Genomic DNA, 26,629 nt, shown 5'->3' on the forward strand with positions numbered 1-26,629 from the left:
GTGATGGGGTTCCGGGTTTCTCTGCCTGCAGGAAGGAGAGCACTTTGTGAACGAGAACTGCACGAGACAGTGCCGATGTGAAGCCAACGGCCAGATGGTTTGCTCTGTGTTGTCCTGTGGTGAGGAGGAGGTCTGCAAGATCCAGGACGGCCAGCGGGGCTGTTACCCGGCCAGCACAGCTCTCTGCCACATCTACGGCGACCCGCATTACAGCACCTTCGATGGGAAGCTTCACCACTTCCAGGGCTCCTGCAACTACACAGTGGTGACGGCCTGTGACAACTCCTCCCTCGGCTTCAGCGTCACCACGCGCAACGAACATCGGGGCAGCAAGAGCTGGACGGCTCTGAACTCGGTGGCACTGTCCGTGGAAGGCCTCCACATTGCACTGCGCAAGAACAAGGAAGTCTACGTAAGCGCCCCTCACTTTTAGGCCTGGGAACACAGATATCCAAAGTACCATTAGTAGCACGGTTCCCCCAGAAGAGCTTGATGTTGCCTGAACCTGCTGGCGTGCTCACACGAGAGCACAGCGAGTCTCTGAGTGGGGCAGATAGGACTGCTGGCGCAGCAACAGAGTTTCTGCCTGCTGTCCCGAGCTTTCTGTGTGCTGTCCGTGGGGTAGCTGCTGTTCTCGTAGGGCTGGGCGCGGTTTCTCATGCCATCAGCGCTTGTGACTCGGTGGGCCCTGGCACCACCAGCGGAGGGCCCGTCTTTATGCTTGTGTCTCCCGCTCTCCTCCCTGTTCAGATCAACGGTGCTCTGGCCTCCCTGCCTGCTTCTCCAGCCCCAGGTGTGAACGTTTCCCTGAGTGGCTCCTACGTGCAAGTCTCTACCAAGCTGGGCCTGCAGGTGCAGTTCAACGGGGACCATGAGCTCCTTGTGAGGGTGTCCGAGAAGCACTGGGGCAAGCTGTGTGGGCTGTGTGGAACATACACCGGGAGACAAGAGGACGACTTCACACGACCCGATGGCGTCGTCGTGCCTCACATCAATGACTTTGGAGACAGCTGGAGGGTGCCGGATGACGAGTGGCCGTGAGTCCTTGTTGTGTCGCGTAGATGACGAGCAAAGGGGAGCATGAGAGAGGGGAGCTGTGAGCGGCCCGAGGAGGGAGGGTTGGTAGCGGCAGGCAAGGGGCGGGGGGCAGGAGGCAGTTGCGGGAAAGCGCGAGGGAGCGCATGGAGGCTCCACAGCAGCAGGCCCGTGGCCCTTGTGTCTCACCTCTGTGCTGCATCCACCCGTGGGATGTGCTGTCTGCAGCTGGATTCCAGACATGTGGCTGTTCCCCTTTGTCCTCAAGGCTGGCTTGCTAGTGGCAGTGCCCGGGCCACACCACACGGTCAGGGTGCGTGGTGCTGTCTCCCCGTAGGCGCTGTGCCCTGGGGCCCTCGGTGACCTCCATGCCGGGCCCTGTGTCCCACTCCACACACCGCATCTCGCTGCTCCTGACCTTGGAGAGGGTGGGCCAGGGCATGAGCATGGTGCTATTGCCAAGCTGGTGTGGTCACAGGTTCCTCAGCCATCTGCTTCTGTGTCTCTGATGTCTGTCTGCTTTGCAGGTGTGAGACAACCCCTGAACCATCTCCGCCCTGCTCCCCCTCTGCGGAGGAGGCAGCTAACAAGGAGTGTGCAATCCTCACGCAACCCAGTGGCCCGTTCCAGCCATGCCACGCAGTTCTGCCACCCGAGACGTACTTTGAGAGCTGTGTCTATGACCATTGTGCCACGGGTGGCAGCACGGAGCAGCTCTGCAATGCCCTGGGTGCCTATGCTGCAGCCTGTGCTGAGGCAGGTGTTGCTCTGGGAGACTGGAGTGATGGCACTGTCTGTGGTGAGTGTCCCGTTGATCTCGTTTGGGGTGCGGGTTCAAGGAATAGGGCGGCACGGGTTGCTCTGTGTATCACCAGATGTTGTTGGGACAGTATACTGGTCATGCTGGGATGCATCTAACTTTGTTTAGCGAGACTCCTTGTGACAGGGATACTGTGGCATTCTTGACCTTCACTCCTTTTGCCATGGTATTTCGTTGTCTGGGAAGGGTGGAATAACTGCATGGAAGAAATCACCATTATGAAACACAGCTTCTATACCTCTTTCTCATTGTAGGTCCAACAGTTCCTCCAACCTCGACCCCCTTGCCAGGTACCACAACGCAGCCTCCCCACACAACATCACCTGGGACAAGCACAGGTATGTTTAATTCTTGTCCATGTTTTTTTACTGGCTGTGGTAAGCGCTGGGCTGAAGTACCTTCACTTGGTTGGCCTCCTCACCTGGCCATGAGCATACCAGGGATGTAGGTGTGCCGTGTGGGACACTGGGCAAACACGGTAGCCATCACCAGCAAGACCCACATGGTGCTCAGGTTCTGTCCTGTCCCATGCCCACCTTCTGCTCGTGGCAACTGTTCAGGTCCTTTCCTTTAAAGCCCCCGTTTGAAGGACAGAGGGGCTGTAGGGAAGGGGCTATGCTTCTCCTTTTATCACCCAGCTACGCTGGTGGCACAGCCTGGGAGTAGTGTGCCTCTTTTTGAGGAGTGATCCCTGTGTGCTTTCTTCCCTGGGCTTCTCTTGTCATGGCGTTGGGGTGTTTGGGCAGGGTGGACCAGCTGCCTGGAACAAAATTCCCATGTTGACACAGACCTCTTCTGCCTATCCGTAGGCCCGCTGCCTCCAACAGCCTCGACTCCGTTGCCAGACAGCACAACACAGCCTACACACACACTGCCACCAACCACACCTGGGCCAAGCTCAGGTATCGGAGCCTTCCACCCCCTTTTTTGCAGTTGTTATTAGCTGCTTCAGTTGTCTTCACTACTGTTAGAGGACAAACGGAGCATTTGCGTTGGAGGGGCTGTTACTTTCTTTGTGCCACTCAATTGCTGTGGTAACAGACATTGACTACTTGGACCCTTTCTAAGCTGTTACGGTGGGATCACTGCTCTGGGCACCAGTGCCTGAAGCATTGAGGGGTATAAGTGATATGGAGTGGCACTGTAACAAAAAGTCCAGTGTTGACACAGATTTCCACTAGCTCTGTCTCCCGGAGAACAGCATAGACGAGTTAAGGGGCTGCAGCGTTCTGGGCAGGGTGGGCTGTGGAGAGGAGGTGGCAGGAGGTGCATCACTGAACGTTTCCTCTGGTCCTTCCTCTGTCAGGGACCTGTGTGGTGGAAGGAGACCCTCACTACCACACGTTTGACAACCAAATACACCACTTCATGGGCACCTGCACCTACACCCTGTCCAAGCTGTGTGAGAGCAACAGCTCGCTGCCCTACTTCAACGTGGAAGCGGCCAATGAGCACAGGGGAGGCAACACTCGCGTGTCCTACGTCCAGTACGTGGACATCAATGTGTATGGCCAGCGCATAAGGCTGGGGAAGGGCGGCGTGGTGACGGTAAGCGCAGGGGGGAGCAACGTCGGGGCTGTGTCAGGACAGAGAACGTTGCAAACGGGTTGCTCCAACTCTCTCTTGGTTTCTGTCCTTGCAGGTCAACGGAGTGGCAGAGGTGCTGCCCTGCACCCCATCGGCAGGCGTGCAGGTCTCATCCAGCGGGTTCTACACTGTGGTCGCGACAGACTTTGGCTTGAGAGTGAAGTTTGATGGGAACCATCTGGTGGAGGTGACGCTTCCGAGCACCTTTGGGCAGAAGGTTTGTGGCATGTGTGGGAACTACAACGGGATGGCAGCAGACGATTTCCTGAACCCGGACGGGGTGCTGGAGCCAGACTCCACCAGCCTGGGTAACAGCTGGCAGGTGTCCAACGACAGCAGGTGCGTGTGGCCCCCGCGTAGGCCTGGGGACGCGTCGGGCAAGGGGAGGGGGAGGCACCAGGAGAAGCCCACAGATAACCCCGGGGCCCTTCTCCCTGCCTTTCCACAGCTGCTCAGCCGGACAGCCCGCCCCGCCAGCCTGTAGTGAGGCCGACAAGCAAGTCATTGCCAGCAGCCGCTTCTGCGGACTCCTCACTGACAGCAGCAGCCCGTTTCAGGTGTGCCACGCTGTGCTGAGTCCCAGCGGTTACTTCGACACCTGCCTTTACGACCTGTGTGAGCTGGGGCTGGATGGCGAGGCCCTGTGCAACAGCTTGCAGGCCTATGCGGATGCCTGCCAGGCGCTTGGTGTCAAGCTCCCTGCGTGGAGGAACGCAACATTCTGCCGTAAGTCAGAAGCAGGGAAGCACCCCGTTTCCCTGGGCCGGCTAGCCACCGTGGCAGGGAGCACCCTTTGTCTGTCAGATCCCCCTAGTGGTCCTTTCCCTGCAGAAGTCATCACGTGGGAGCAGCTGGTGGGAGCGGGGTGATGATGACAGTTGCCAAAACATGTGGTGGAGCCTGGCTACTTTGAGGGCATTCTGAGTGTAGGGTTACCGATGGTTTCACTGCTACTCCTTTTGCCTTGGCAGCCATCACCTGTCCAGCCAACAGTCACTACGAGCCCTGTGCTGCAGCCTGCCCTGCGACCTGTGTTGACCCATTAGCACCCTATAAGTGCAGCCTGCCGTGCGTGGAGGGTTGTGTGTGCGACAGCGGGTACCTGCTCTACAACGACCGATGTGTGCCCAGCCAGCAGTGCGGGTGCTGGCACAATGGGCAGCACTACCCGGTGGGCTCGGAGTTCTGGACGGACAACACCTGCTCCACAAAGTGCACGTGTCCTGCACGGGGAGGCAAAGTCCAGTGCTCCAGCGCCTCATGCCCTGCGGGCCAGTACTGTGGTGTGCAGAATGGGAAACCCGAGTGCCTCGAACACTCCTACGGCATCTGCCACGTCCACGGTGACCCTCACTACGTTACCTTTGACAAGGTGACGCACGACTTCATGGGGAACTGCACCTACACGCTGGCCAAAGTGTGCTCCAACAGCTCCGTGCCCTACTTCAATGTTGAGGCAAAGAACGAGCATCGTGGCAACCCCCACGTGTCCTACGTGCGCGAAGTCCTGGTCGAGGTGTACGGAGAGCGCATTGCAATAGTCAAGCAGGAGAGGAGCCAAGTGCTGGTAAGGAGCTGGGCTGGCACAAGCACGGTGGGTCTGCAAGGCAGGGCTGGCTTTTCTTGGTAGGTTCTTGCATGTACTAGGGAAGAGGGGTCCGCAGAGTGCAGCAGACATATGGCCGGGCAAGCTGCAGGGGTGTCTGTGCGAGTGGGGCTCGTGGTCCCGTGGGGCTGAGTGCCCCAGAGAGACCACGGTCCATTGCGGTGCGTCTGCCCTAGGTGAACGATGTGCGCCGGACCTTGCCGGTGAGTGCAGCAGGAGGTGCCATCAGAGTGAGCACAAGCGGCCGCTACATCGTCCTGGAGACGGACTTCAACCTCAGAGTGTCCTACGACGCCGACCACTCGGTGGAGGTGAGGGTGCCCACCACCTACTCCAACCTGACCTGCGGCATGTGCGGGAACTTCAACAGCCGGCGAGAGGACGATTACATGATGCCCGACGGGCAGCAAGCCGCAGACTCCAATGCGCTGGGGGAGAGCTGGAAGGTGCCGGACGGTGACCCCTCTTGCGGTGTGCCCGTCCCCCCGGAACCCTGCAGTGCAGAAGAGGAGAAGCTCTACCAATCGGAGCAGTTCTGTGGCATACTGACTGCCGGACCAGGCTCTTTTGAGAGCTGCCATGCCGTGATCAACCCCCAGAGCTACTTTGAGACCTGCTCCTATGACCTTTGTGCCCTGAGTGGCAGCCAGGAGGTCCTGTGTGGTGCCCTGGAGGCCTATGCTGATGCGTGCCAGGCAGCCGGCGTGACTCTTCTCCCCTGGAGGAATGCCACCTTCTGCCGTGAGTACCTGCCTTGGATTTGCAGAGGAAAGCGGGCCTCTCCCTGTGCCCAGTACCTCTGGCAAAGCACCGATCAACGATTCATTGGTCTTCCCCTTCCCAGAAGGTAGCCCCTTACTGGCGGGCTTTGCAGGTCCTAACTGTCCCCTTCCCGTTGCAGCCCTGCGGTGCCCTGCCAACAGCTACTATGACCCTTGCATGACTGGCTGTCCTGCCACCTGCGTTGACCGACAAGCCCCGCAGAACTGCTCCAAGCCCTGCATGGAGGGCTGCGCGTGCACCTCTGGCTTCCTCCTCAGCGGAGACACCTGCGTGCCCGAGGCCAACTGTGGCTGCCTCTTTGAGGGCAACTACTACAGCGTGAGTGAAAACCCTGTTGTGGCTCGCTCCCCTCCCGAGGCACTGCTTTGCCTCTACTTCCCTGCCTGACGTGATGGGGCTCCGGGTTTCTCTGCCTGCAGGAAGGAGAGCACTTTGTGAACGAGAACTGCACGAGACAGTGCCGATGTGAAGCCAACGGCCAGATGGTTTGCTCTGTGTTGTCCTGTGGTGAGGAGGAGGTCTGCAAGATCCAGGACGGCCAGCGGGGCTGTTACCCGGCCAGCACAGCTCTCTGCCACATCTATGGCGACCCGCATTACAGCACCTTCGATGGGAAGCTTCACCACTTCCAGGGCTCCTGCAACTACACAGTGGTGACGGCCTGTGACAACTCCTCCCTCGGCTTCAGCGTCACCACGCGCAACGAACATCGGGGCAGCAAGAGCTGGACGGCTCTGAACTCGGTGGCACTGTCCGTGGAAGGCCTCCACATTGCACTGCGCAAGAACAAGGAAGTCTACGTAAGCGCCCCTCACTTTTAGGCCTGGGAACACAGATATCCAAAGTACCATTAGTAGCACGGTTCCCCCAGAAGAGCTTGATGTTGCCTGAACCTGCTGGCGTGCTCACACGAGAGCACAGCGAGTCTCTGAGTGGGGCAGATAGGACTGCTGGCGCAGCAACAGAGTTTCTGCCTGCTGTCCCGAGCTTTCTGTGTGCTGTCCGTGGGGTAGCTGCTGTTCTCGTAGGGCTGGGCGCGGTTTCTCATGCCATCAGCGCTTGTGACTCGGTGGGCCCTGGCACCAGCAGTGGAGGGCCCGTCTTTATGCTTGTGTCTCCCGCTCTCCTCCCTGTTCAGATCAACGGTGCTCTGGCCTCCCTGCCTGCTTCTCCAGCCCCAGGTGTGAACGTTTCCCTGAGTGGCTCCTACGTGCAAGTCTCTACCAAGCTGGGCCTGCAGGTGCAGTTCAACGGGGACCATGAGCTCCTTGTGAGGGTGTCCGAGAAGCACTGGGGCAAGCTGTGTGGGCTGTGTGGAACATACACCGGGAGACAAGAGGACGACTTTACACGACCCGATGGCGTCGTCGTGCCTCACATCAATGACTTTGGAGACAGCTGGAGGGTGCCGGATGACGAGTGGCCGTGAGTCCTTGTTGTGTCGCGTAGATGACGAGCAAAGGGGAGCATGAGAGAGGGGAGCTGTGAGCGGCCCGAGGAGGGAGGGTTGGTAGCGGCAGGCAAGGGGCGGGGGGCAGGAGACAGTTGCGGGAAAGCGCGAGGGAGCGCATGGAGGCTCCACAGCAGCAGGCCCGTGGCCCTTGTGTCTCACCTCTGTGCTGCATCCACCCGTGGGATGAGCTGTCTGCAGCTGGATTCCAGACATGTGGCTGTTCCCCTTTGTCCTCAAGGCTGGCTTGCTAGTGGCAGTGCCCGGGCCACACCACACGGTCAGGGTGCGTGGTGCTGTCTCCCCGTAGGCGCTGTGCCCTGGGGCCCTCGGTGACCTCCATGCCAGGCCCTGTGTCCCACTCCACACACCGCATCTCGCTGCTCCTGACCTTGGAGAGGGTGGGCCAGGGCATGAGCATGGTGCTATTGCCAAGCTGGTGTGGTCACAGGTTCCTCAGCCATCTGCTTCTGTGTCTCTGATGTCTGTCTGCTTTGCAGGTGTGAGACAACCCCTGAACCATCTCCGCCCTGCTCCCCCTCTGCGGAGGAGGCAGCTAACAAGGAGTGTGCAATCCTCACGCAACCCAGTGGCCCGTTCCAGCCATGCCACGCAGTTCTGCCACCCGAGACGTACTTTGAGAGCTGTGTCTATGACCATTGTGCCACGGGTGGCAGCACGGAGCAGCTCTGCAATGCCCTGGGTGCCTATGCTGCAGCCTGTGCTGAGGCAGGTGTTGCTCTGGGAGACTGGAGTGATGGCACTGTCTGTGGTGAGTGTCCCATTTGGGTGTGTTTTCATGACTGAGCTGTGACAATCTCCCGCACAGATTCTGTGGGAACGAAAAGTCAGAGATAATGGGTGTTCTTTTCTTTTACATTCCTTGTCCTTAAGTCCTGCGGCTAAGGTTTAAGATCCTGGACCCTCTCATTGCCACAGGAAATCTGCTGGGTGTGCACAATACTTTCCAGACTTGCAGTCCGGGAAGGCTTGTCTTCTCTTCCAGAGGTGTCCTACCCATAATGTTCTTGTGTTCTTGACAGCATTGCTCGTCCTTAGTACGGAAGTGGCCTGTCCAGGGTGTAGTGTCATCAGCGTTTTGGCATTAGAAAGGCAGACGTTGCTTGAGGGATGTTGGGAGATGGCATCCCACTGCCCATCAAAGATGACTAAGACCTTACTGATGACTGTCCCTCTCTTACTTGAAGTGCTGCTTCACAGATGAGTCAGAATGGCCCTGAAGTTGTAGGAAATCATTGATAGTATCCAGCCCAAGACAGAGCCCCTGACCTTCTGGGAGGCATAGCAAGGTACCACCTGTAGAGGTGGAGAGAAGAAGGGGGAACCCAGAGAAGGGAGAGAGGAAGAAGTCTTCACCAATGAACACCGGGGAATGCCCGGGATGGGGACAATGTCTTGGGAGCAGCCTTGCTCCTCAGCCTGTCTGTCCTCGGGTTGCTCTCTACTACACCAGGATGCTGCCTACTTGCACTTGGGTGGCCATCCTCACCTGGCCATGAGCACGCCAGGGGTGTAGGTGTGCCCTGCAGGACACTGGGAAAAGGTGGCCCCACCCTTACTTTAGAAACTCTGCTTTCCTTTCTGCACCGTATCCAGCTCCCCCAACAGCCTGCAATTTCTCCTGCACATTTGACGTCGACTTCTGTGAGTGGGTCCAGGAGGAGTCCAGCAGCATCGACTGGATAAGACACAAGGGGCCAACACCATCGCCAGATACCGGCCCTTCCTTCGACCACACGACAGGAGGTAGGAGCAGCAGCCAGCTTGTGGCGGTCATTCAGGCCGAGGGGTGTCCTTAGGAAGATGGCAACAAACGTTTTCCAACAGCAAATACAGGCCGAATGTATCCTGGGTTTGATCCAGAGCCGTTTGTAGCAGTCTCCCCCAGGGCCAGAGCCTTCCTTTAGGAAGCTTTTCAGGCGTGGAATCAGTCTGTGGTACTGCCAGGACAGGCAAGGTTCTGTCGTGCAAGGGGAAAAGTAATGCAAAGCTTGATGGCAGACTGTCTTGGGGGAACAGGAACGGGTCTCTTCTAGGAGACACTGGCTTCTCCAGAAGCCAACGATGAGTGGGCCCCAAAGCTGCAGAGCCATGCTAGGGTGATGGCGGTGCTTCGGAGGTGATGCCATTGCCCTGCTCAAACCATAGAGCTGGCATGTCCTCTGGGAGCACGGTTTGTAGGTAGACTTGGGGCTGGGCGGTTGTGGCTAGTGAAGGAGCTCTCTTTGCTCTTCCCTCCTTTTGCCTGCCTTGAACTGCAGCAGGAGGTGCTCCCACGACTGTGCCTGGGTTGTCCCTGGGTGCTTTGTCTAGATTTGATGGTGTGCGACAGTGTGGCTGGCACTTTGTTTCAGACGGCTACTACATCTACCTGCATGGGAGCGACTATTACCCGTACTTGGTGTCTCAGCTGGTCAGTCCGGTGTGCAATTCAACGGGACCGCACTGCTTCCGCTTCTGGTACCACATGTACGGGGTGGCTGAAGAAATGGCCCTGCGGGTGTCCGTGACGAAGGACAAAGAACAAGTGCTGGTTTGGGAAAGAACTGGGAACCACGGGGACAGATGGCACTTGGGAGAGGTCACGGTGCACAGCACAGGAAACATGCAGGTAAGGGCAGAGGCTCTAACTGCCATCTGAGACAGAGTGTGCTTTGAAATGGCACACAATGTTTGTGGCTGGAGCTAATGCTGGAAACCATCCCTTCCCTTAGATTGTCCTCGAGGGACAATGGGGGGAAGATTTCCGCAGCGACGTGGCACTGGATGACCTGTCCATTGAAAAAGGATACTGCCCAGGTACCTCATCACCCGGCTTGGGAAAGGGCAGCTTGCTTGTCGGGGCAGTCAATGTAGTTTCTGCCGTGAAGAGGATCTGGTCAAGGGGATTGATTTGCATGTGCCATTGTGTCTCTCGTAGGCGATTTGACTACAACGCCTGTCCCCAGCACATCAGCGCCTGGGACACCAACACCCTCGCCAGGCTCAGGTGAGTGGAGCAGACGAGTCATGGGGCTGCAGCGCTCTGGGCAGGGTGGGCTGTGGAGAGGAGGTGGCAGGAGGTGCATCACTGAACGTTTCCTCTGGTCCTTCCTCTGCCAGGGACCTGTGTGGTGGAAGGAGACCCTCACTACCACACGTTTGACAACCAAATACACCACTTCATGGGCACCTGCACCTACACCCTGTCCAAGCTGTGTGAGAGCAACAGCTCGCTGCCCTACTTCAACGTGGAAGCGGCCAATGAGCACAGGGGAGGCAACACTCGCGTGTCCTACGTCCAGTACGTGGACATCGATGTGTATGGCCAGCGCATAAGGCTGGGGAAGGGCGGCGTGGTGACGGTAAGCGCAGGGGGGAGCAACGTCGGGGCTGTGTCAGGACAGAGAACGTTGCAAACGGGTTGCTCCAACTCTCTCTTGGTTTCTGTCCTTGCAGGTCAACGGAGTGGCAGAGGTGCTGCCCTGCACCCCATCGGCAGGCGTGCAGGTCTCGTCCAGCGGGTTCTACACTGTGGTCGCGACAGACTTTGGCTTGAGAGTGAAGTTTGATGGGAACCATCTGGTGGAGGTGACGCTTCCGAGCACCTTTGGGCAGAAGGTTTGTGGCATGTGTGGGAACTACAACGGGATGGCAGCAGACGATTTCCTGAACCCGGACGGGGTGCTGGAGCCAGACTCCACCAGCCTGGGTAACAGCTGGCAGGTGTCCAACGACAGCAGGTGCGTGTGGCCCCCGCGTAGGCCTGGGGACGCGTCGGGCAAGGGGAGGGGGAGGCACCAGGAGAAGCCCACAGATAACCCCGGGGCCCTTCTCCCTGCCTTTCCACAGCTGCTCAGCCGGACAGCCCGCCCCGCCAGCCTGTAGTGAGGCCGACAAGCAAGTCATTGCCAGCAGCCGCTTCTGCGGACTCCTCACTGACAGCAGCAGCCCGTTTCAGGTGTGCCACGCTGTGCTGAGTCCCAGCGGTTACTTCGACACCTGCCTTTACGACCTGTGTGAGCTGGGGCTGGATGGCGAGGCCCTGTGCAACAGCTTGCAGGCCTATGCGGATGCCTGCCAGGCGCTTGGTGTCAAGCTCCCTGCGTGGAGGAACGCAACATTCTGCCGTAAGTCAGAAGCAGGGAAGCACCCCGTTTCCCTGGGCCGGCTAGCCACCGTGGCAGGGAGCACCCTTTGTCTGTCAGATCCCCCTAGTGGTCCTTTCCCTGCAGAAGGCATCACGTGGGAGCAGCTGGTGGGAGCGGGGTGATGATGACAGTTGCCAAAACATGTGGTGGAGCCTGGCTACTTTGAGGGCATTCTGAGTGTAGGGTTACCGATGGTTTCACTGCTACTCCTTTTGCCTTGGCAGCCATCACCTGTCCAGCCAACAGTCACTACGAGCCCTGTGCTGCAGCCTGCCCTGCGACCTGTGTTGACCCTATGGCTCCCGTCACCTGCAGCCTGCCGTGCGTGGAGGGTTGTGTGTGCGACAGCGGGTACCTGCTCTACAACGACCGATGTGTGCCCAGCCAGCAGTGCGGGTGCTGGCACAATGGGCAGCACTACCCGGTGGGCTCGGAGTTCTGGACGGACAACACCTGCTCCACAAAGTGCACGTGTCCCGCACGGGGAGGCAAAGTCCAGTGCTCCAGCGCCTCATGCCCTGCGGGCCAGTACTGTGGTGTGCAGAATGGGAAACCCGAGTGCCTCGAACACTCCTACGGCATCTGCCACGTCCACGGTGACCCTCACTACGTTACCTTTGACAAGGTGACGCACGACTTCATGGGGAACTGCACCTACACGCTGGCCAAAGTGTGCTCCAACAGCTCCGTGCCCTACTTCAATGTTGAGGCAAAGAACGAGCATCGTGGCAACCCCCACGTGTCCTACGTGCGCGAAGTCCTGGTCGAGGTGTACGGAGAGCGCATTGCAATAGTCAAGCAGGAGAGGAGCCAAGTGCTGGTAAGGAGCTGGGCTGGCACAAGCACGGTGGGTCTGCAAGGCAGGGCTGGCTTTTCTTGGTAGGTTCTTGCATGTACTAGGGAAGAGGGGTCCGCAGAGTGCAGCAGACATATGGCCGGGCAAGCTGCAGGGGTGTCTGTGCGAGTGGGGCTCGTGGTCCCGTGGGGCTGAGTGCCCCAGAGAGACCACGGTCCATTGCGGTGCGTCTGCCCTAGGTGAACGATGTGCGCCGGACCTTGCCGGTGAGTGCAGCAGGAGGTGCCATCAGAGTGAGCACAAGCGGCCGCTACATCGTCCTGGAGACGGACTTCAACCTCAGAGTGTCCTACGACGCCGACCACTCGGTGGAGGTGAGGGTGCCCACCACCTACTCCAACCTGACCTGCGGCATGTGCGGGAACTTCAACAGCCGGCGAGAGGACGATTACATGATGCCCGACGGGCAGCAAGCCGCAGACTCCAATGCGCTGGGGGAGAGCTGGAAGGTGCCGGACGGTGACCCGTCTTGCGGTGTGCCCGTCCCCCCGGAACCCTGCAGTGCAGAAGAGGAGAAGCTCTACCAATCGGAGCAGTTCTGTGGCATACTGACTGCCGGACCAGGCTCTTTTGAGAGCTGCCATGCCGTGATCAACCCCCAGAGCTACTTTGAGACCTGCTCCTATGACCTTTGTGCCCTGAGTGGCAGCCAGGAGGTCCTGTGTGGTGCCCTGGAGGCCTATGCTGATGCGTGCCAGGCAGCCGGCGTGACTCTTCTCCCCTGGAGGAATGCCACCTTCTGCCGTGAGTACCTGCCTTGGATTTGCAGAGGAAAGCGGGCCTCTCCCTGTGCCCAGTTCCTCTGGCAAAGCACCGATCAACGATTCATTGGTCTTCCCCTTCCCAGAAGGTAGCCCCTTACTGGCGGGCTTTGCAGGTCCTAACTGTCCCCTTCCCGTTGCAGCCCTGCGGTGCCCTGCCAACAGCTACTATGACCCTTGCATGACTGGCTGTCCTGCCACCTGCGTTGACCGACAAGCCCCGCAGAACTGCTCCAAGCCCTGCATGGAGGGCTGCGCGTGCACCTCTGGCTTCCTCCTCAGCGGAGACACCTGCGTGCCCGAGGCCAACTGTGGCTGCCTCTTTGAGGGCAACTACTACAGCGTGAGTGAAAACCCTGTTGTGGCTCGCTCCCCTCCCGAGGCACTGCTTTGCCTCTACTTCCCTGCCTGACGTGATGGGGCTCCGGGTTTCTCTGCCTGCAGGAAGGAGAGCACTTTGTGAACGAGAACTGCACGAGACAGTGCCGATGTGAAGCCAACGGCCAGATGGTTTGCTCTGTGTTGTCCTGTGGTGAGGAGGAGGTCTGCAAGATCCAGGACGGCCAGCGGGGCTGTTACCCGGCCAGCACAGCTCTCTGCCACATCTACGGCGACCCGCATTACAGCACCTTCGATGGGAAGCTTCACCACTTCCAGGGCTCCTGCAACTACACAGTGGTGACGGCCTGTGACAACTCCTCCCTCGGCTTCAGCGTCACCACGCGCAACGAACATCGGGGCAGCAAGAGCTGGACGGCTCTGAACTCGGTGGCACTGTCCGTGGATGGCCTCCACATTGCACTGCGCAAGAACAAGGAAGTCTACGTAAGCGCCCCTCACTTTTAGGCCTGGGAACACAGATATCCAAAGTACCATTAGTAGCACGGTTCCCCCAGAAGAGCTTGATGTTGCCTGAACCTGCTGGCGTGCTCACACGAGAGCACAGCGAGTCTCTGAGTGGGGCAGATAGGACTGCTGGCGCAGCAACAGAGTTTCTGCCTGCTGTCCCGAGCTTTCTGTGTGCTGTCCGTGGGGTAGCTGCTGTTCTCGTAGGGCTGGGCGCGGTTTCTCATGCCATCAGCGCTTGTGACTCGGTGGGCCCTGGCACCACCAGCGGAGGGCCCGTCTTTATGCTTGTGTCTCCCGCTCTCCTCCCTGTTCAGATCAACGGTGCTCTGGCCTCCCTGCCTGCTTCTCCAGCCCCAGGTGTGAACGTTTCCCTGAGTGGCTCCTACGTGCAAGTCTCTACCAAGCTGGGCCTGCAGGTGCAGTTCAACGGGGACCATGAGCTCCTTGTGAGGGTGTCCGAGAAGCACTGGGGCAAGCTGTGTGGGCTGTGTGGAACATACACCGGGAGACAAGAGGACGACTTCACACGACCCGATGGCGTCGTCGTGCCTCACATCAATGACTTTGGAGACAGCTGGAGGGTGCCGGATGACGAGTGGCCGTGAGTCCTTGTTGTGTCGCGTAGATGACGAGCAAAGGGGAGCATGAGAGAGGGGAGCTGTGAGCGGCCCGAGGAGGGAGGGTTGGTAGCGGCAGGCAAGGGGCGGGGGGCAGGAGGCAGTTGCGGGAAAGCGCGAGGGAGCGCATGGAGGCTCCACAGCAGCAGGCCCGTGGCCCTTGTGTCTCACCTCTGTGCTGCATCCACCCGTGGGATGTGCTGTCTGCAGCTGGATTCCAGACATGTGGCTGTTCCCCTTTGTCCTCAAGGCTGGCTTGCTAGTGGCAGTGCCCGGGCCACACCACACGGTCAGGGTGCGTGGTGCTGTCTCCCCGTAGGCGCTGTGCCCTGGGGCCCTCGGTGACCTCCATGCCGGGCCCTGTGTCCCACTCCACACACCGCATCTCGCTGCTCCTGACCTTGGAGAGGGTGGGCCAGGGCATGAGCATGGTGCTATTGCCAAGCTGGTGTGGTCACAGGTTCCTCAGCCATCTGCTTCTGTGTCTCTGATGTCTGTCTGCTTTGCAGGTGTGAGACAACCCCTGAACCATCTCCGCCCTGCTCCCCCTCTGCGGAGGAGGCAGCTAACAAGGAGTGTGCAATCCTCACGCAACCCAGTGGCCCGTTCCAGCCATGCCACGCAGTTCTGCCACCCGAGACGTACTTTGAGAGCTGTGTCTATGACCATTGTGCCACGGGTGGCAGCACGGAGCAGCTCTGCAATGCCCTGGGTGCCTATGCTGCAGCCTGTGCTGAGGCAGGTGTTGCTCTGGGAGACTGGAGTGATGGCACTGTCTGTGGTGAGTGTCCCGTTGATCTCGTTTGGGGTGCGGGTTCAAGGAATAGGGCGGCACGGGTTGCTCTGTGTATCACCAGATGTTGTTGGGACAGTATACTGGTCATGCTGGGATGCATCTAACTTTGTTTAGCGAGACTCCTTGTGACAGGGATACTGTGGCATTCTTGACCTTCACTCCTTTTGCCATGGTATTTCGTTGTCTGGGAAGGGTGGAATAACTGCATGGAAGAAATCACCATTATGAAACACAGCTTCTATACCTCTTTCTCATTGTAGGTCCAACAGTTCCTCCAACCTCGACCCCCTTGCCAGGTACCACAACGCAGCCTCCCCACACAACATCACCTGGGACAAGCACAGGTATGTTTAATTCTTGTCCATGTTTTTTTACTGGCTGTGGTAAGCGCTGGGCTGAAGTACCTTCACTTGGTTGGCCTCCTCACCTGGCCATGAGCATACCAGGGATGTAGGTGTGCCGTGTGGGACACTGGGCAAACACGGTAGCCATCACCAGCAAGACCCACATGGTGCTCAGGTTCTGTCCTGTCCCATGCCCACCTTCTGCTCGTGGCAACTGTTCAGGTCCTTTCCTTTAAAGCCCCCGTTTGAAGGACAGAGGGGCTGTAGGGAAGGGGCTATGCTTCTCCTTTTATCACCCAGCTACGCTGGTGGCACAGCCTGGGAGTAGTGTGCCTCTTTTTGAGGAGTGATCCCTGTGTGCTTTCTTCCCTGGGCTTCTCTTGTCATGGCGTTGGGGTGTTTGGGCAGGGTGGACCAGCTGCCTGGAACAAAATTCCCATGTTGACACAGACCTCTTCTGCCTATCCGTAGGCCCGCTGCCTCCAACAGCCTCGACTCCGTTGCCAGACAGCACAACACAGCCTACACACACACTGCCACCAACCACACCTGGGCCAAGCTCAGGTATCGGAGCCTTCCACCCCTTTTTTTGCAGTTGTTATTAGCTGCTTCAGTTGTCTTCACTACTGTTAGAGGACAAACGGAGCATTTGCGTTGGAGGGGCTGTTACTTTCTTTGTGCCACTCAATTGCTGTGGTAACAGACATTGACTACTTGGACCCTTTCTAAGCTGTTACGGTGGGATCACTGCTCTGGGCACCAGTGCCTGAAGCATTGAGGGGTATAAGTGATATGGAGTGGCACTGTAACAAAAAGTCCAGTGTTGACACAGATTTCCACTAGCTCTGTCTCCCGGAGAACAGCATAGACGAGTTAAGGGGCTGCAGCGTTCTGGGCAGGGTGGGCTGTGGAGAGGAGGTGGCAGGAGGTGCATCACTGAACGTTTCCTCTGGTCCTTCCTCTGTCAGGGACCTGTGTGGTGGAAGGAGACCCTCACTACCACACGTTTGACAACCAAATACACCACTTCATGGGCACCTGCACCTACACCCTGTCCAAGCTGTGTGAGAGCAACAGCTCGCTGCCCTACTTCAACGTGGAAGCGGCCAATGAGCACAGGGGAGGCAACACTCGCGTGTCCTACGTCCAGTACGTGGACGTCGATGTGTATGGCCAGCGCATAAGGCTGGGGAAGGGCGGCGTGGTGACGGTAAGCGCAGGGGGGAGCAACGTCGGGGCTGTGTCAGGACAGAGAACGTTGCAAACGGGTTGCTCCAACTCTCTCTTGGTTTCTGTCCTTGCAGGTCAACGGAGTGGCAGAGGTGCTGCCCTGCACCCCATCGGCAGGCGTGCAGGTCTCGTCCAGCGGGTTCTACACTGTGGTCGCGACAGACTTTGGCTTGAGAGTGAAGTTTGATGGGAACCATCTGGTGGAGGTGACGCTTCCGAGCACCTTTGGGCAGAAGGTTTGTGGCATGTGTGGGAACTACAACGGGATGGCAGCAGACGATTTCCTGAACCCGGACGGGGTGCTGGAGCCAGACTCCACCAGCCTGGGTAACAGCTGGCAGGTGTCCAACGACAGCAGGTGCGTGTGGCCCCCGCGTAGGCCTGGGGACGCGTCGGGCAAGGGGAGGGGGAGGCACCAGGAGAAGCCCACAGATAACCCCGGGGCCCTTCTCCCTGCCTTTCCACAGCTGCTCAGCCGGACAGCCCGCCCCGCCAGCCTGTAGTGAGGCCGACAAGCAAGTCATTGCCAGCAGCCGCTTCTGCGGACTCCTCACTGGCAGCAGCAGCCCGTTTCAGGTGTGCCACGCTGTGCTGAGTCCCAGCGGTTACTTCGACACCTGCCTTTACGACCTGTGTGAGCTGGGGCTGGATGGCGAGGCCCTGTGCAACAGCTTGCAGGCCTATGCGGATGCCTGCCAGGCGCTTGGTGTCAAGCTCCCTGCGTGGAGGAACGCAACATTCTGCCGTAAGTCAGAAGCAGGGAAGCACCCCGTTTCCCTGGGCCGGCTAGCCACCGTGGCAGGGAGCACCCTTTGTCTGTCAGATCCCCCTAGTGGTCCTTTCCCTGCAGAAGTCATCACGTGGGAGCAGCTGGTGGGAGCGGGGTGATGATGACAGTTGCCAAAACATGTGGTGGAGCCTGGCTACTTTGAGGGCATTCTGAGTGTAGGGTTACCGATGGTTTCACTGCTACTCCTTTTGCCTTGGCAGCCATCACCTGTCCAGCCAACAGTCACTACGAGCCCTGTGCTGCAGCCTGCCCTGCGACCTGTGTTGACCCATTAGCACCCTATAAGTGCAGCCTGCCGTGCGTGGAGGGTTGTGTGTGCGACAGCGGGTACCTGCTCTACAACGACCGATGTGTGCCCAGCCAGCAGTGCGGGTGCTGGCACAATGGGCAGCACTACCCGGTGGGCTCGGAGTTCTGGACGGACAACACCTGCTCCACAAAGTGCACGTGTCCCGCACGCGGAGGCAAAGTCCAGTGCTCCAGCGCCTCATGCCCTGCGGGCCAGTACTGTGGTGTGCAGAATGGGAAACCTGAGTGCCTCGAACACTCCTACGGCATCTGCCACGTCCACGGTGATCCTCACTACGTTACCTTTGACAAGGTGACGCACGACTTCATGGGGAACTGCACCTACACGCTGGCCAAAGTGTGCTCCAACAGCTCCGTGCCCTACTTCAATGTTGAGGCAAAGAACGAGCATCGTGGCAACCCCCACGTGTCCTACGTGCGCGAAGTCCTGGTCGAGGTGTACGGAGAGCGCATTGCAATAGTCAAGCAGGAGAGGAGCCAAGTGCTGGTAAGGAGCTGGGCTGGCACAAGCACGGTGGGTCTGCAAGGCAGGGCTGGCTTTTCTTGGTAGGTTCTTGCATGTACTAGGGAAGAGGGGTCCGCAGAGTGCAGCAGACATATGGCCGGGCAAGCTGCAGGGGTGTCTGTGCGAGTGGGGCTCGTGGTCCCGTGGGGCTGAGTGCCCCAGAGAGACCACGGTCCATTGCGGTGCGTCTGCCCTAGGTGAACGATGTGCGCCGGACCTTGCCGGTGAGTGCAGCAGGAGGTGCCATCAGAGTGAGCACAAGCGGCCGCTACATCGTCCTGGAGACGGACTTCAACCTCAGAGTGTCCTACGACGCCGACCACTCGGTGGAGGTGAGGGTGCCCACCACCTACTCCAACCTGACCTGCGGCATGTGCGGGAACTTCAACAGCCGGCGAGAGGACGATTACATGATGCCCGACGGGCAGCAAGCCGCAGACTCCAATGCGCTGGGGGAGAGCTGGAAGGTGCCGGACGGTGACCCCTCTTGCGGTGTGCCCGTCCCCCCGGAACCCTGCAGTGCAGAAGAGGAGAAGCTCTACCAATCGGAGCAGTTCTGTGGCATACTGACTGCCGGACCAGGCTCTTTTGAGAGCTGCCATGCCGTGATCAACCCCCAGAGCTACTTTGAGACCTGCTCCTATGACCTTTGTGCCCTGAGTGGCAGCCAGGAGGTCCTGTGTGGTGCCCTGGAGGCCTATGCTGATGCGTGCCAGGCAGCCGGCGTGACTCTTCTCCCCTGGAGGAATGCCACCTTCTGCCGTGAGTACCTGCCTTGGATTTGCAGAGGAAAGCGGGCCTCTCCCTGTGCCCAGTTCCTCTGGCAAAGCACCGATCAACGATTCATTGGTCTTCCCCTTCCCAGAAGGTAGCCCCTTACTGGCGGGCTTTGCAGGTCCTAACTGTCCCCTTCCCGTTGCAGCCCTGCGGTGCCCTGCCAACAGCTACTATGACCCTTGCATGACTGGCTGTCCTGCCACCTGCGTTGACCGACAAGCCCCGCAGAACTGCTCCAAGCCCTGCATGGAGGGCTGCGCGTGCACCTCTGGCTTCCTCCTCAGCGGAGACACCTGCGTGCCCGAGGCCAACTGTGGCTGCCTCTTTGAGGGCAACTACTACAGCGTGAGTGAAAACCCTGTTGTGGCTCGCTCCCCTCCCAAGGCACTGCTTTGCCTCTACTTCCCTGCCTGACGTGATGGGGCTCCGGGTTTCTCTGCCTGCAGGAAGGAGAGCACTTTGTGAACGAGAACTGCACGAGACAGTGCCGATGTGAAGCCAACGGCCAGATGGTTTGCTCTGTGTTGTCCTGTGGTGAGGAGGAGGTCTGCAAGATCCAGGACGGCCAGCGGGGCTGTTACCCGGCCAGCACAGCTCTCTGCCACATCTACGGCGACCCGCATTACAGCACCTTCGATGGGAAGCTTCACCACTTCCAGGGCTCCTGCAACTACACAGTGGTGACGGCCTGTGACAACTCCTCCCTCGGCTTCAGCGTCACCACGCGCAACGAACATCGGGGCAGCAAGAGCTGGACGGCTCTGAACTCGGTGGCACTGTCCGTGGAAGGCCTCCACATTGCACTGCGCAAGAACAAGGAAGTCTACGTAAGCGCCCCTCACTTTTAGGCCTGGGAACACAGATATCCAAAGTACCATTAGTAGCACGGTTCCCCCAGAAGAGCTTGATGTTGCCTGAACCTGCTGGCGTGCTCACACGAGAGCACAGCGAGTCTCTGAGTGGGGCAGATAGGACTGCTGGCGCAGCAACAGAGTTTCTGCCTGCTGTCCCGAGCTTTCTGTGTGCTGTCCGTGGGGTAGCTGCTGTTCTCGTAGGGCTGGGCGCGGTTTCTCATGCCATCAGCGCTTGTGACTCGGTGGGCCCTGGCACCAGCAGTGGAGGGCCCGTCTTTATGTTTGTGTCTCCCGCTCTCCTCCCTGTTCAGATCAACGGTGCTCTGGCCTCCCTGCCTGCTTCTCCAGCCCCAGGTGTGAACGTTTCCCTGAGTGGCTCCTACGTGCAAGTCTCTACCAAGCTGGGCCTGCAGGTGCAGTTCAACGGGGACCATGAGCTCCTTGTGAGGGTGTCCGAGAAGCACTGGGGCAAGCTGTGTGGGCTGTGTGGAACATACACCGGGAGACAAGAGGACGACTTCACACGACCCGATGGCGTCGTCGTGCCTCACATCAATGACTTTGGAGACAGCTGGAGGGTGCCGGATGACGAGTGGCCGTGAGTCCTTGTTGTGTCGCGTAGATGACGAGCAAAGGGGAGCATGAGAGAGGGGAGCTGTGAGCGGCCCGAGGAGGGAGGGTTGGTAGCGGCAGGCAAGGGGCGGGGGGCAGGAGGCAGTTGCGGGAAAGCGCGAGGGAGCGCATGGAGGCTCCACAGCAGCAGGCCCGTGGCCCTTGTGTCTCACCTCTGTGCTGCATCCACCCGTGGGATGTGCTGTCTGCAGCTGGATTCCAGACATGTGGCTGTTCCCCTTTGTCCTCAAGGCTGGCTTGCTAGTGGCAGTGCCCGGGCCACACCACACGGTCAGGGTGCGTGGTGCTGTCTCCCCGTAGGCGCTGTGCCCTGGGGCCCTCGGTGACCTCCATGCCGGGCCCTGTGTCCCACTCCACACACCGCATCTCGCTGCTCCTGACCTTGGAGAGGGTGGGCCAGGGCATGAGCATGGTGCTATTGCCAAGCTGGTGTGGTCACAGGTTCCTCAGCCATCTGCTTCTGTGTCTCTGATGTCTGTCTGCTTTGCAGGTGTGAGACAACCCCTGAACCATCTCCGCCCTGCTCCCCCTCTGCGGAGGAGGCAGCTAACAAGGAGTGTGCAATCCTCATGCAACCCAGTGGCCCGTTCCAGCCATGCCACGCAGTTCTGCCACCCGAGACGTACTTTGAGAGCTGTGTCTATGACCATTGTGCCACGGGTGGCAGCACGGAGCAGCTCTGCAATGCCCTGGGTGCCTATGCTGCAGCCTGTGCTGAGGCAGGTGTTGCTCTGGGAGACTGGAGTGATGGCACTGTCTGTGGTGAGTGTCCCATTTGGGTGTGTTTTCATGACTGAGCTGTGACGATCTCCCGCACAGATTCTGTGGGAACGAAAAGTCAGAGATAATGGGTGTTCTTTTCTTTTACATTCCTTGTCCTTAAGTCCTGCGGCTAAGGTTTAAGATCCTGGACCCTCTCATTGCCACAGGAAATCTGCTGGGTGTGCACAATACTTTCCAGACTTGCAGTCCGGGAAGGCTTGTCTTCTCTTCCAGAGGTGTCCTACCCATAATGTTCTTGTGTTCTTGACAGCATTGCTCGTCCTTAGTACGGAAGTGGCCTGTCCAGGGTGTAGTGTCATCAGCGTTTTGGCATTAGAAAGGCAGACGTTGCTTGAGGGATGTTGGGAGATGGCATCCCACTGCCCATCAAAGATGACTAAGACCTTACTGATGACTGTCCCTCTCTTACTTGAAGTGCTGCTTCACAGATGAGTCAGAATGGCCCTGAAGTTGTAGGAAATCATTGATAGTATCCAGCCCAAGACAGAGCCCCTGACCTTCTGGGAGGCATAGCAAGGTACCACCTGTAGAGGTGGAGAGAAGAAGGGGGAACCCAGAGAAGGGAGAGAGGAAGAAGCCTTCACCAATGAACACCGGGGAATGCCCGGGATGGGGACAATGTCTTGGGAGCAGCCTTGCTCCTCAGCCTGTCTGTCCTCGGGTTGCTCTCTACTACACCAGGATGCTGCCTACTTGCACTTGGGTGGCCATCCTCACCTGGCCATGAGCACGCCAGGGGTGTAGGTGTGCCCTGCAGGACACTGGGAAAAGGTGGCCCCACCCTTACTTTAGAAACTCTGCTTTCCTTTCTGCACCGTATCCAGCTCCCCCAACAGCCTGCAATTTCTCCTGCACATTTGACGTCGACTTCTGTGAGTGGGTCCAGGAGGAGTCCAGCAGCATCGACTGGATAAGACACAAGGGGCCAACACCATCGCCAGATACCGGCCCTTCCTTCGACCACACGACAGGAGGTAGGAGCAGCAGCCAGCTTGTGGCGGTCATTCAGGCCGAGGGGTGTCCTTAGGAAGATGGCAACAAACGTTTTCCAACAGCAAATACAGGCCGAATGTATCCTGGGTTTGATCCAGAGCCGTTTGTAGCAGTCTCCCCCAGGGCCAGAGCCTTCCTTTAGGAAGCTTTTCAGGCGTGGAATCAGTCTGTGGTACTGCCAGGACAGGCAAGGTTCTGTCGTGCAAGGGGAAAAGTAATGCAAAGCTTGATGGCAGACTGTCTTGGGGGAACAGGAACGGGTCTCTTCTAGGAGACACTGGCTTCTCCAGAAGCCAACGATGAGTGGGCCCCAAAGCTGCAGAGCCATGCTAGGGTGATGGCGGTGCTTCGGAGGTGATGCCATTGCCCTGCTCAAACCATAGAGCTGGCATGTCCTCTGGGAGCACGGTTTGTAGGTAGACTTGGGGCTGGGCGGTTGTGGCTAGTGAAGGAGCTCTCTTTGCCTTCCCTCCTTTTGCCTGCCTTGAACTGCAGCAGGAGGTGCTCCCACGACTGTGCCTGGGTTGTCCCTGGGTGCTTTGTCTAGATTTGATGGTGTGCGACAGTGTGGCTGGCACTTTGTTTCAGACGGCTACTACATCTACCTGCATGGGAGCGACTATTACCCGTACTTGGTGTCTCAGCTGGTCAGTCCGGTGTGCAATTCAACGGGACCGCACTGCTTCCGCTTCTGGTACCACATGTACGGGGTGGCTGAAGAAATGGCCCTGCGGGTGTCCGTGACGAAGGACAAAGAACAAGTGCTGGTTTGGGAAAGAACTGGGAACCACGGGGACAGATGGCACTTGGGAGAGGTCACGGTGCACAGCACAGGAAACATGCAGGTAAGGGCAGAGGCTCTAACTGCCATCTGAGACAGAGTGTGCTTTGAAATGGCACACAATGTTTGTGGCTGGAGCTAATGCTGGAAACCATCCCTTCCCTTAGATTGTCCTCGAGGGACAATGGGGGGAAGATTTCCGCAGCGACGTGGCACTGGATGACCTGTCCATTGAAAAAGGATACTGCCCAGGTACCTCATCACCCGGCTTGGGAAAGGGCAGCTTGCTTGTCGGGGCAGTCAATGTAGTTTCTGCCGTGAAGAGGATCTGGTCAAGGGGATTGATTTGCATGTGCCATTGTGTCTCTCGTAGGCGATTTGACTACAACGCCTGTCCCCAGCACATCAGCGCCTGGGACACCAACACCCTCGCCAGGCTCAGGTGAGTGGAGCAGACGAGTCATGGGGCTGCAGCGCTCTGGGCAGGGTGGGCTGTGGAGAGGAGGTGGCAGGAGGTGCATCACTGAACGTTTCCTCTGGTCCTTCCTCTGCCAGGGACCTGTGTGGTGGAAGGAGACCCTCACTACCACACGTTTGACAACCAAATACACCACTTCATGGGCACCTGCACCTACACCCTGTCCAAGCTGTGTGAGAGCAACAGCTCGCTGCCCTACTTCAACGTGGAAGCGGCCAATGAGCACAGGGGAGGCAACACTCGCGTGTCCTACGTCCAGTACGTGGACATCGATGTGTATGGCCAGCGCATAAGGCTGGGGAAGGGCGGCGTGGTGACGGTAAGCGCAGGGGGGAGCAACGTCGGGGCTGTGTCAGGACAGAGAACGTTGCAAACGGGTTGCTCCAACTCTCTCTTGGTTTCTGTCCTTGCAGGTCAACGGAGTGGCAGAGGTGCTGCCCTGCACCCCATCGGCAGGCGTGCAGGTCTCGTCCAGCGGGTTCTACACTGTGGTCGCGACAGACTTTGGCTTGAGAGTGAAGTTTGATGGGAACCATCTGGTGGAGGTGACGCTTCCGAGCACCTTTGGGCAGAAGGTTTGTGGCATGTGTGGGAACTACAACGGGATGGCAGCAGACGATTTCCTGAACCCGGACGGGGTGCTGGAGCCAGACTCCACCAGCCTGGGTAACAGCTGGCAGGTGTCCAACGACAGCAGGTGCGTGTGGCCCCCGCGTAGGCCTGGGGACGCGTCGGGCAAGGGGAGGGGGAGGCACCAGGAGAAGCCCACAGATAACCCCGGGGCCCTTCTCCCTGCCTTTCCACAGCTGCTCAGCCGGACAGCCCGCCCCGCCAGCCTGTAGTGAGGCCGACAAGCAAGTCATTGCCAGCAGCCGCTTCTGCGGACTCCTCACTGACAGCAGCAGCCCGTTTCAGGTGTGCCACGCTGTGCTGAGTCCCAGCGGTTACTTCGACACCTGCCTTTACGACCTGTGTGAGCTGGGGCTGGATGGCGAGGCCCTGTGCAACAGCTTGCAGGCCTATGCGGATGCCTGCCAGGCGCTTGGTGTCAAGCTCCCTGCGTGGAGGAACGCAACATTCTGCCGTAAGTCAGAAGCAGGGAAGCACCCCGTTTCCCTGGGCCGGCTAGCCACCGTGGCAGGGAGCACCCTTTGTCTGTCAGATCCCCCTAGTGGTCCTTTCCCTGCAGAAGGCATCACGTGGGAGCAGCTGGTGGGAGCGGGGTGATGATGACAGTTGCCAAAACATGTGGTGGAGCCTGGCTACTTTGAGGGCATTCTGAGTGTAGGGTTACCGATGGTTTCACTGCTACTCCTTTTGCCTTGGCAGCCATCACCTGTCCAGCCAACAGTCACTACGAGCCCTGTGCTGCAGCCTGCCCTGCGACCTGTGTTGACCCTATGGCTCCCGTCACCTGCAGCCTGCCGTGCGTGGAGGGTTGTGTGTGCGACAGCGGGTACCTGCTCTACAACGACCGATGTGTGCCCAGCCAGCAGTGCGGGTGCTGGCACAATGGGCAGCACTACCCGGTGGGCTCGGAGTTCTGGACGGACAACACCTGCTCCACAAAGTGCACGTGTCCCGCACGCGGAGGCAAAGTCCAGTGCTCCAGCGCCTCATGCCCTGCGGGCCAGTACTGTGGTGTGCAGAATGGGAAACCCGAGTGCCTCGAACACTCCTACGGCATCTGCCACGTCCACGGTGACCCTCACTACGTTACCTTTGACAAGGTGACGCACGACTTCATGGGGAACTGCACCTACACGCTGGCCAAAGTGTGCTCCAACAGCTCCGTGCCCTACTTCAATGTTGAGGCAAAGAACGAGCATCGTGGCAACCCCCACGTGTCCTACGTGCGCGAAGTCCTGGTCGAGGTGTACGGAGAGCGCATTGCAATAGTCAAGCAGGAGAGGAGCCAAGTGCTGGTAAGGAGCTGGGCTGGCACAAGCACGGTGGGTCTGCAAGGCAGGGCTGGCTTTTCTTGGTAGGTTCTTGCATGTACTAGGGAAGAGGGGTCCGCAGAGTGCAGCAGACATATGGCCGGGCAAGCTGCAGGGGTGTCTGTGCGAGTGGGGCTCGTGGTCCCGTGGGGCTGAGTGCCCCAGAGAGACCACGGTCCATTGCGGTGCGTCTGCCCTAGGTGAACGATGTGCGCCGGACCTTGCCGGTGAGTGCAGCAGGAGGTGCCATCAGAGTGAGCACAAGCGGCCGCTACATCGTCCTGGAGACGGACTTCAACCTCAGAGTGTCCTACGACGCCGACCACTCGGTGGAGGTGAGGGTGCCCACCACCTACTCCAACCTGACCTGCGGCATGTGCGGGAACTTCAACAGCCGGCGAGAGGACGATTACATGATGCCCGACGGGCAGCAAGCCGCAGACTCCAATGCGCTGGGGGAGAGCTGGAAGGTGCCGGACGGTGACCCGTCTTGCGGTGTGCCCGTCCCCCCGGAACCCTGCAGTGCAGAAGAGGAGAAGCTCTACCAATCGGAGCAGTTCTGTGGCATACTGACTGCCGGACCAGGCTCTTTTGAGAGCTGCCATGCCGTGATCAACCCCCAGAGCTACTTTGAGACCTGCTCCTATGACCTTTGTGCCCTGAGTGGCAGCCAGGAGGTCCTGTGTGGTGCCCTGGAGGCCTATGCTGATGCGTGCCAGGCAGCCGGCGTGACTCTTCTCCCCTGGAGGAATGCCACCTTCTGCCGTGAGTACCTGCCTTGGATTTGCAGAGGAAAGCGGGCCTCTCCCTGTGCCCAGTTCCTCTGGCAAAGCACCGATCAACGATTCATTGGTCTTCCCCTTCCCAGAAGGTAGCCCCTTACTGGCGGGCTTTGCAGGTC

The 26,629-nt window shown here is 58.9% G+C and overlaps 1 protein-coding gene across 1 annotated transcript in view; it reads left to right on the plus strand.

Annotated features, from left to right (window-relative positions):
* Positions 1-26,629, plus strand: part of LOC308200183 (uncharacterized protein) — a 96,712-nt gene that overhangs the window by 40,769 nt on the left and 29,314 nt on the right. The window contains 47 exon segments of the mRNA XM_080605443.1: positions 32-412; positions 751-1,037; positions 1,563-1,834; positions 2,110-2,193; positions 2,665-2,757; positions 3,162-3,403; positions 3,498-3,781; positions 3,891-4,168; positions 4,414-5,009; positions 5,225-5,789; positions 5,950-6,149; positions 6,251-6,631; positions 6,970-7,256; positions 7,782-8,053; positions 8,899-9,048; positions 9,657-9,913; positions 10,017-10,101; positions 10,223-10,291; positions 10,405-10,646; positions 10,741-11,024; positions 11,134-11,411; positions 11,657-12,252; positions 12,468-13,032; positions 13,193-13,392; positions 13,494-13,874; positions 14,213-14,499; positions 15,025-15,296; positions 15,572-15,655; positions 16,127-16,219; positions 16,624-16,865; positions 16,960-17,243; positions 17,353-17,630; positions 17,876-18,471; positions 18,687-19,251; positions 19,412-19,611; positions 19,713-20,093; positions 20,432-20,718; positions 21,244-21,515; positions 22,361-22,510; positions 23,118-23,374; positions 23,478-23,562; positions 23,684-23,752; positions 23,866-24,107; positions 24,202-24,485; positions 24,595-24,872; positions 25,118-25,713; positions 25,929-26,493. Of these exon segments, the coding sequence (XP_080461569.1) occupies positions 32-412; positions 751-1,037; positions 1,563-1,834; positions 2,110-2,193; positions 2,665-2,757; positions 3,162-3,403; positions 3,498-3,781; positions 3,891-4,168; positions 4,414-5,009; positions 5,225-5,789; positions 5,950-6,149; positions 6,251-6,631; positions 6,970-7,256; positions 7,782-8,053; positions 8,899-9,048; positions 9,657-9,913; positions 10,017-10,101; positions 10,223-10,291; positions 10,405-10,646; positions 10,741-11,024; positions 11,134-11,411; positions 11,657-12,252; positions 12,468-13,032; positions 13,193-13,392; positions 13,494-13,874; positions 14,213-14,499; positions 15,025-15,296; positions 15,572-15,655; positions 16,127-16,219; positions 16,624-16,865; positions 16,960-17,243; positions 17,353-17,630; positions 17,876-18,471; positions 18,687-19,251; positions 19,412-19,611; positions 19,713-20,093; positions 20,432-20,718; positions 21,244-21,515; positions 22,361-22,510; positions 23,118-23,374; positions 23,478-23,562; positions 23,684-23,752; positions 23,866-24,107; positions 24,202-24,485; positions 24,595-24,872; positions 25,118-25,713; positions 25,929-26,493 (13,696 nt within the window).

Source organism: Anser brachyrhynchus (genome assembly GCF_964034855.1).
Source record: "Anser brachyrhynchus genome assembly, chromosome: 9".
Lineage (NCBI taxonomy): Eukaryota > Metazoa > Chordata > Aves > Anseriformes > Anatidae > Anser > Anser brachyrhynchus.